At 58.8% G+C, this 9,661-nt stretch overlaps 1 protein-coding gene across 1 annotated transcript; it reads right to left on the reverse strand.

Moving 5' to 3' along the window:
- Positions 1 to 7,546: 7,546 nt before the first annotated feature.
- LOC128980122 (cornulin-like) lies at positions 7,547 to 9,349 on the reverse strand. Its single transcript, XM_054398565.1, has 3 exons — positions 9,212 to 9,349; positions 8,405 to 8,698; positions 7,547 to 8,302 (listed from the first exon to the last, which is right to left on the reverse strand). The coding sequence occupies exons 1-3, from the start codon at positions 9,347 to 9,349 to the stop codon at positions 7,547 to 7,549; spliced, it is 1,188 nt and encodes a 395-aa protein (XP_054254540.1).
- Between the last annotated feature and the right edge of the window lie 312 nt (positions 9,350 to 9,661).

Here is a 9,661-nt window from a genome sequence, read left to right on the forward strand (position 1 = left end):
TGTCCTGCAGATTCAAGCAAACCTGCAAGAGGAAGAGGAGGAGACCTCAGGATGGGAGATTTGCTTCCTCTGAACGTGAGGAGGAGGACCTGGGGGGCACTGGGTGCCATGTGGTATGCTCACTGCTGGGCCACAGCCAGCTCTGCTTCGCCAGAGCCCTGCTGCCCCCAGCATGAGAAGGACACAGAGCTGTTGGAGTGGGCTCAGAGGAGGCTACCAAGATGATCAAAGGCTGGAGAACCTTCCCTGTGGGACCTGGCTGGGAGAGTTGGGGCTGTTCAGCCTGGAGAAGAGAAGGCTCCAGGGAGACCTCAGAGCAGCCTTCCAGTACCTGAAGGGGTTCCAGGAGAGCTGGGGAGGGACCTTGGACAAGGGTTAGGAGTGCCAGGATGAGGAGCAATGGCTTTGAGCTGGGAGAGGGGAGACTGAGACTGGGGATGAGGAAGGAATTCTTCAGAGTGAGGTGGGGAGAGCCTGGCACAGGTTGCCCAGGGAGGCTGTGGCTGCTCCCTGCCTGGAGGTGCTCAAGGCCAGGCTGGATGAGGCCTTGAGCAACCTGGGCTGGGGGGAGGTGTCCCTGCCCATGGCAGGGGCTTGGAGCTGGATGAGCTTCAAGGTCCCTTCCAACCCAACCCAACCCAACCCAACCCAATCCAACCCAGTCCAACCCAACCCAACCCAACCCAGTCCAACCCAACCCAACCCAGTCTATGAATCCATGGGAAGACTTTCCTGTCCCATGGGGTTTTGGTGGCATGGGGAGTGTCCAGCAGCCTGTCTGCTGACGTGGGTGAGTGACGCTGGGCAGGGGATGGCAGAGCGCCCGCGGTCAGGGATTGCAGGGAGCAGCTGGGGCTGCTGACTCAGGAGATGCCCCAAGGACCCCTCCTCATGGGGCTGCTGACTCAGGACATGCCCCAAGGACCCCTCCTCATGGGGCTGCTGACTCAGGACATGCCCCAAGGACCCCTCCTGATGGGGCTGCACCAGCTGCTGGTGTTTCCAGGACCCATGCTGCTGCCTCAGCTTGGCACTGAGATACATCAGCACCCAGCAGGTGAGGCAGAGGATGTCTGACAGCAGCACCACCAATTGCTCCTTCTCTCCACTCTCCATCTCCCTCTTGCACTTCCAACCCATCCATCCCCTTGTCCTGCCACCACAGACCCTGCTCCAAACTCTGTTCCCAGCTTTCTGCTCAGCACTGGAAGGGCTCCAGAAGGTCTCCCTGGAGCCTTCTCCTCTCCAGGCTCAACTCTCCAAGCCTCAACTCTCCCAGCCTGGCCTCCCAGCAGAGGGCTTCCAGCCCTGCCAGCATTGCTGTGACCTCCTCTGGCCCTGCTCCCCCAGGTCCCTGCCTGTGCTGTATTCCCCAGGGCTGCCCCCAGCACTCCTTGTGAGATCCAACCTAGCAAACAGCTCTGGGCCAGAGGGCAGCTGCCAGGTCCCCTTGGTCTCAGCTCCTCTCTTACCTTCACTGAGAGTTGCCTGGCAGAAGGCAAGGCTCCTGCAGGAGCTTTGCATCTGGAAACCTCAAAAGCCACCTCCTTGTTTCCTTCTTCCTCAGAGGATCCCCAAGCCTGGTATCAGTGCTGGGATCTTGGGGTGCAGCTGGGGAAGCTGTGCCCTGGCGGCCTCGGTAACGTGCAGGCAGGCACGGACCCAGCTGCAGCTGCAGAGCAGCACATCTGGCCAGCTGTGCCTGCTGCAGGAGTGACCCTTCCACCCAACACCAACCCTAGAGAAACCACCACGGAGTGCCCTGAGAGAAACTGAGGCCCTTGGCAAAGGATCACAGCGTGGCTCAGGGGGGAAGGGAGCTCAGGGCTCATCTACTCCAACCCTGCCATGCCCAAGGACTCCTCTCAGCCAGACTCAGCTGCTCAGGGCCTCATCCAGCCTGGCCCTGAACACCCCCAGGCAGGAGGCAGCCACAGCCTCCCTGGGCTTGGGCAGCCTTGTGCCAGAGTCTCTCCACCCTGGCACTGCAGAGCTTCTCCCTCAGCTCCACTCCAGCCCTGCTCTGCCTCAGCTCCACTCCAGCCCTGCTCTGCCTCAGCTCCACTCCAGCCCTGCTCTGCCTCAGCTCCACTCCAACCCTGCTCTGCCTTAGCTCCAGCTCCACTCCAGCCCTGCTCTGCCTCAGCTCCACTCCAGCCCTGCTCTGCCTCAGCTCCACTCCAGCCCTGCTCTGCCTCAGCTCCACTCCAACCCTGCTCTGCCTCAGCTCCACTCCAGCCCTGCTCTGCCTCAGCTCCACTCCAACCCTGCTCTGCCTTAGCTCCAGCTCCACTCCAGCCCTGCTCTGCCTCAGCTCCACTCCAACCCTGCTCTGCCTTAGCTCCACTCCAACCCTGCTCTGCCTTAGCTCCACTCCAACCCTGCTCTGCCTTAGCTCCACTCCAACCCTGCTCTGCCTTAGCTCCACTCCAACCCTGCTCTGCCTCAGCTCCACTCCAACCCTGCTCTGCCTTAGCTCCACTCCAACCCTGCTCTGCCTCAGCTCCACTCCAACCCTGCTCTGCCTTAGCTCCACTCCAACCCTGCTCTGCCTTAGCTCCACTCCAGCCCTGCTCTGCCTCAGCTCCACTCCAACCCTGCTCTGCCTTAGCTCCACTCCAACCCTGCTCTGCCTTAGCTCCAGCTCCACTCCAGCCCTGCTCTACCTCAGCTCCATTCCAGCCCTGCTCTGCCTCAGCTCCAGCTCCACTCCAGCCCTGCTCTACCTCAGCTCCACTCCAGCCCTGCTCTGCCTTAGCTCCAGCTCCACTCCAGCCCTGCTCTGCCTTAGCTCCAGCTCCACTCCAGCCCTCCTCTGCCTCAGCTCCACTCCAACCCTGTTCTACCTCAGCTCCACTCCAACCCTGCTCTGCCTCAGCTCCAAACCCTTCCCCCTTGGCCTGTCTCAGACCCCCCCTCATGCAAAGTCCCTCTTCAGCCTTCCTGCAGGATCCCTCCAGGCACTGGCAGGCTGCTCTGAGGTCCCCCTGGAGCCTTCTCCTCTCTAGGCTGCCCAAGCCCAGCTCCCTCAGCCCCTCCTGATGGCAGAGGTTCCAGGAGCAACTCACCCAAGCTCACCCAGGGGCTCAAGTGGGGTTCCTGTGAAGCCGTGCAGAGAGCCTGCAGGACCTGGGTGCTTTTATAGGGTCCCTGCTGGAGCTCCAGCCAGGAGCCAGCCCCTTTGTGGATGTTGTCCTGATTCATCCCTGGCCAAGCCCAGCTGCACCTTCACGTCCTCAAACGAGTTATTTCACTTATCATTCCCCTTCCCTATCATTTTAACCCCGAAATAGCTGCTGCCATGTGGCAATCCAGGCCCTGCTGGGTTCCACCTCACCCTGTAAAGTTCTTTTACAGGGCTGGTGGCAGCTCAGATTTGTTTGATTTGTCTGTGGCAGCTTTCAAGTCAATCTGAAGTTAATGAGTCTGTAATGGGAGGGTGGCAAGAGTGCCTCTGCCCTGCTCTCCCTTTATGGATGGCTCCTCCAGGCAGGATGGAGCAGTGTGGGGCTGGGGACAAGAGGGGTGGAAGAGGTCACTGTGAGCAGGTGAATCATAACCAAGCTCTGCCTTGACCACCCTCTTGCTGCCTCAACCACAGAGGTGATTTTTGTTTCCTTCCCATGCATCATAGGATTGGGTTTGGGTTGGGAAAGGCCTCTGAGAGCATCGAGTCCAATCAAGACCACCCCTGGCCATCAAACCACCTCCCCAAGTGTCCTGGCCACAGGTTTCCTGAACACCTCCAGGGATAGTGACTCCACCAGCACCTCCCTGGGCAGCCTTAAAGTCCCTTCAAGCCCTGGACTCCCTTCAGCACCTTGGCCATGAGGTCAGGGAGGTTTAGGTCAAGGTTTTGCTCCCTGAAGGGCAGAAGGAGACCTAAGTGAGATGCAAAGGCTGAAGTGCAGGAGGACAGCAGCAAGAGCTCCAAATCCTCCAGGTCCTGGCTTGTGACAGAGGTTGGGAAGGACCTCCAGAGGTCATCTCCAAGCCCCCCTGCCAGTGCAGGGTCACCTAGAGCAGGACCTTGTAGAGTGTTGCAGTTTTGGTGACTTCCTCTTCAGGAGCTTTATTTTTTTGTGTGTTCTTCTACCTCAGCCACCAGCAGAAGGTTTTGAAGTGATGAAGTTTGCATCAGACTCAGGTTTTGTGCAAGAAGAAGACTCCTGATCACTAAGGAATGGCTGGGAGGAACCAGACCAAACCCTTGGTGTGCATCTGGAGATCTCCCAAGAGTGGCTTTCATCTCAGCCTTGCTTGGTCTCTAACTCCAGACTGCTGCTCTCAGGCGGAGGGTTGGGCTGGATGACCTCAAAGATCTTTTCCAAGCAAAGAAACTCCATGGATCTATGAAGTAAAAGGAGGAACCTCTCTGCTGAGAGCTTGGTCCATGCTGACTCTTCATCTGGTTGCCCTCAGCAGCTCTTGCTGTGGTTCCAATCCCCTTTTTGTTCATCATTTAACAGGAGAAACCAAAGGGTTCCTTCATTCAGAGCCTCCTGGAATGGGTTGGGTTGGAGCTCATCCAGCTCCAGGTCCCTGCCATGGGCAGGGACACCTCCACCAGCCCAGGCTGCTCCAGGCACTCATGGAATGAGTTGGGTTGGAAAGGACCTTGAAGCTCATCCAGTTCCAAGCCCATGGCAGGGAGCTTGGAGCTGGATGATCTTCAACCTTCCACCAGCCCAGGTGGAAGGTCCTCCTCCTCCTCCTCCTCCTCCAGCACACGGATCACTCCTGTGCCCCCACTGATGGAGGCTGTGGGAAGAGATTTATTAGACCCAAAGCAAACCAACCATGGCCAAGGCACTGCCATGGATGCATGGAATGGTTTGGGTTGGAAGGGACCTGGAAGCTCATCCAGCTCCAACCCTCTGCCATGGGCAGGGACACCTCCCCCCAGCCCAGGTTGCTCAAGGCCTCATCCAGCCTGGTCCTGAACACCTCCAGGAAGGGAAGATCCACAACCTCCCTGAGCAACCTGCGCCAGGCTCTCCCCAGCCTCCCTGTGAGGAATTTCCTCCTCATCCCCAGTCTCAATCTGCCCTCCTCAAGCTCCTTCCCCACCTCCTTCCCAGTTTCTCCCAGTATGAAAAGCACGCAAGGGAGACCCCAACCCTGCCCCCCTGCCTCCCTGCCCCCTGCCCCTGGCTCTGGTGCTGGGGTGGTGCTGTGCCAGGCGTGACAGAGCCACAGCAGAGAGCTTCTGGAGCATGAACTTGTCACACAGCCTGGGGTGAGTGGCTCATCTCTCATCCTGGGTGTAGGAGCCTAATTAATTAGTGCTGGTAACACCTTGGGGACACTCAGAGAGGGCTCACTGAGGGCTCCTGCTCCACCACACTTCATTTTTTCAGCTTTTTTTTTTTTTTTCCCCTTGGCTCCCCTATTAAAGGGCAAATTACAGCCCAGCTGCAGGGTAATGACAGCCTTGGGCAGCTGTAATTTTCGGCTGGATTGGGGTTATTAGGAAAATTAGAGTCTCATGGTGTGGTTTGGTGGCCTCTGACAGGCACTAATCCCACCCCCCCCCCCCCTCCCCCACCCCCAGGGCTGGGGCACCACGGGGTGCTGCCACCCAGCAGAGCTTAGGGAGGGAGGCAGGAAGAGGGAAGGTCAGGACTGGGCCAGGCACAGAGTCACAGAGAGGTCGAGGTGGGAAGGGACCTCTGGAGGGCATCTCCTCCACTCTCCCTGCTCCAGCAGGGCACCCCCAGCAGCTTGCCCAGGGGCACAGTGCCCGGGGGGTGGGGGTTGGGAGCTCTCCACACCAGGAGACTCCACAACCTCTCTGGGCAGCCTGCTCCAGGGGCTCTGAACCCTCCAAGTCAAGAAGTTTCTCCTGATGGAACCTCCTGGGCTCCACTTTGTGCCCCTTGGCCTGGCCCTGGGCACCACTCAGCAGATGCCAGCCCCAGGCCCTTGCCCCCCCCAGCCTTTAGCTCTTGCTGAGCATTGCTCAGATGCCCTCTGGGGCTGCTCTGCTCCAGGCTCTCAGCCCCCCCAGGGAGCTCTCAGCCTTTGCTCCTCACAGAGCTGTTCCAGGCCCCTCAGCACTTTCCCAGCACTGTGGAGTCTCCTGGTGTGGAGAGCTCCCAACCCCCCCTGGGCACTGTGTCCCTGGGCAAGCTGCTGTGGGTGCCCTGCTGGAGCAGGGGGGGTGCAGGAGATGCCCTCCAGAGGTCCCTTCCAGCCTCACCTTGCTGGCATTGGGAGATTTAGGGATTTTATCTCTTAATCCAGAGCTGAGTAGCAAAGAGATCTTGGACAAACCTCTTCCTGAGATCTGTCTTGGAAGAAAGCTGGAAATTCCCCAGGAAAGGATGGAATGGCTTTGGGTGGAAGGCACCTTGGAGATCAGCCAAATGCAGAGCCTGGGGCAGTGTCTCAGGTGGAATGGAGTTGGGGTTGGGTTTGGTTTGGGTTTTGGTGTTGTTTTTTTGTTTGGTTTTTTTTTTTTTTTTCTTTTTGACTGACAGATGATGAAATTCAGTTCTTGGCCTGTCCAGGGCCATCGTGAGATGGCTCAGGAGGAATTCAGCAGCAGTGGTGCTGAGCGGTGGCCTCGGTGCCTGGTGCTGACCTGGAGGACTTTGGACCTGAGTCACTTTGGTGAGGGACATCTGGGGGCAGTTTTGAAACTTCTTTGGCTTTTCTGACTCAGCACCCAGCAGGTGGTGACATCCTGGGGGTGTCCCAGAGGGGTGACCTCTGCAGCCAGGGCTCTGCCTGCTGCTGGCCACCAGCCCCAGAGCAGGGGCTGTGGGTGCAATGTCAGCTGCTGATGTGGCTGACAGGTCACCAGTCAGGGGCAAGGTGGTGAAAACCAGGCTGGGCATCACCCACCCTGTGGTGGTCTGAACCCCCTAATGAACCTCTCTGACTTCACCCCTCTGAGTCAGCCACATCCCTATGGGCTCCTGACTGGAGCTGGGAAGAAGTTCTCCAGCGTGAGGGTGGAGGAGAGTCTGGGACAGGCTGCTCAGGGAGGCTGTGGATGCCAGCTGGAGGTGCTCAAGGCCAGGCTGGATGAGGCCTTGAGCAGCCAGGTCTAGTTGAGAGGTGTCCCTGCCCATGGCAGGAGGTGGGAGTAGATGAGCTCTGAGGTCCCTTCCAACCTAAGCCCAAGGAAGGACCTGGGACCCTGAGCTGAACCCAAGTTTGAGATGGGCTCTGCTGGTTCATGGTTTGGATGTCAGCTTTTAATGGTTGGACTTGAGGATCCAAGACCCTCCTGACCTTCTGCAGCCAACCCTGCAGCCACCTGGATGGACACTGAGGTCCTCTGCCCCTCCTCAGGCCCAGCTGGCTGCTTGCTGACCCCCAGCACACACCCAGGACACTGAGTTGCTGCTTTCCTTCAGCTTTATTTATTGCTTTGCTTACAAGGCAGAGAGCAAGAGGGAAGGGCTGGGGCCATGCAAAGCTCAGCACCAACCAGGGCTTGGTGAGGAAGTGGAGGAGACCTGGCAGATGGGAAAGCAAACCCCAGAGTGGGGCTGGGCAGGAGGTCCCAGCAACCTCTCTGGGCTTGCTGCAGCCTTTACTGCTCTGGTGGCCACTGGCACAGAGGCTGCAGCTGCTGCTGCTCCATCACAGGCTGTCTCTGGTGCTGAGCATCTCCTTGGTGCTGAGCTGGGTGAGGTGGAGCCTCTGCCTCACCATGCCCCTGCTCCAACTCCTTGGATTCAGGGAGCAGATGGAAAGCTGCCTCCTGGCATGGTCCCTGTTGGGGCAGCAGCTCCTGGGGGTCGCCAAGGTTTGGGTCCTGCCAAGGGCCATTGCAGACCTGGGGCTTGTTCTTTGGGTCTCTGTCTTGTGTCTCAGAGGGAAAACTCAGGTCCTGCTCTGCTGGCTCTGCCTCAGGGTGATCTGAGCCTTCTCCTGGTGCCTCAGGTCCTGGGGCCTCAGAGCTTTTGAGATCCTGCTTTGGTGTCTCAGCCTCTTCAGCCTCAGCTCTGTTCTGCTCTGGAGCTGCAGTGTCCAGCACCTCACCTCTCTCTGGATCCCCTTCTGGTGCTTCAGTGCCATCCTCCTGCTGTGTGTCCTGCTCTTGCTCCAGTCTTTCACCTTCCTGACTTTGATGGTGCTCTGGGTCCTGTTCTGCTGTCTCTGGGTCCTGTTCTGCTGTCTCTGGGTCCTGTTCTGCTGTCTCTGGGTCCTGTTCTGCTGTCTCTGGGTCCTGCTCTGCTGTCTCTGGGTCCTGTTCTGGTGTCTCTGGGTCCTGTTCTGCTGTCTCTGGGTCCTGCTCTGCTGTCTCTGGGTCCTGTTCTGGTGTCTCTGGGTCCTGTTCTGCTGTCTCTGGGTCCTGTTCTGCTGTCTCTGGGTCCTGCTCTGCTGTCTCTGGGTCCTGTTCTGGTGTCTCTGGGTCCTGTTCTGCTGTCTCTGGGTCCTGCTCTGCTGTCTCTGGGTCCTGTGTCTCAGTGCTCTGCTTGCTCACAGCCTGCTCAGGGCCCTGCTGGTTGTGGGAAGTCCTCTCCCCAGTGCTCAGCCCCAGCAGCTGTTTCCCCCCTGCCTTCTCTTGCCCTGTTGGCTCTTGAGCATCCCCCAGAGCCTGGGGCTGCTGCTGTGGCTGGTAGCAAGCCTTGGCCACCCTGAACACCAGGCTGAGCAGCTCCCTGAAGTCCACCCTGCAGCTGCTGTCATCAGCCAGGAAGCACAGCACCTTCGTGACAGTGGTGGGGTCCTGGGGGCTCTGTGGAGAGGGAGCTGTTGGCAGAGCCTTCCAGACATTGGTGCCACCTCTCTAGGAGCACTCAAGCAGCCTCAGGGCAGAAACCCAGCCCCAGGTCCCCAACCCCTCATGGCACAAACCCAGCCCTAGGTCCCCAACCTCAGGGCAAAAACCCATTCCCAGGCCCCCAACCCCTCAGGGCACAAACCCATCCCCAGATCCCCAGCCCCTCAGGGCAGAAACCCAGCCCCAGGTCCCCAACCTCAGGGCACAAACCCAGCCCCAGGTCCCCAACCCCTCCTGGCTCATGCTGCTCCCCACCCCAAGCTCTCCAAGTTGATGGCACTGGGAGGGTGAGGAACCTCTCCTCTCCCCTGGGCTTTGAAGGCATCTGTGCCCTTCCCACATGTCCTTTCCACCTGCTCAAGAGTGCTTGGCTTTGCCCACCCCACCCCCCCAACCCCATGCTCCCAGTGCCAGCCTGAAGCAGACCCATGGTGGGCAGCAGCTAGGGGGGGGGGTCCAGGTCCTCACCTCCATTGCATCCTCAAACTCCTGCTCCATGAGCTGCCTCAGCTCCTCCCTGCTCAGGGGGCTGCAGCTGCCCTCACCTCTGCTGCAGTTATAGAAGGCAGTGATGATGCTGTGGATGTTCTCCTGCAGCTGGGACATCCCCCTGCAAAACTGAGGCAAGGCAAAGAGAGACAAAAAGAGACTTTTTTTTTTTTTGTGGGGAGGAGGATTAGGTTGGTAGTTTCCAGAGAATTTGCTCTGAACCAACAGGAGTGGAGGAGAGGAGAGAGGTGGAAGAGCTAGAGAAGGGCAGAGGCAAAACGGAACAGCCTCAGGGAAAGGAAAGGGAGAGCAAGAAGCACCTCACAGGGTAAGGAAGCTGAAGGATGAAACTCAAGAGGTGGTTGGTGTGAGGACCAGCAGGGGATGGACACAGAGGTGAGGGACAGCAAGAGCCAAAAGCTGGGGACA

The sequence above is a fragment of the Indicator indicator genome, unplaced genomic scaffold (assembly GCF_027791375.1).
Source record: "Indicator indicator isolate 239-I01 unplaced genomic scaffold, UM_Iind_1.1 iindUn_scaffold_64, whole genome shotgun sequence".
Lineage (NCBI taxonomy): Eukaryota > Metazoa > Chordata > Aves > Piciformes > Indicatoridae > Indicator > Indicator indicator.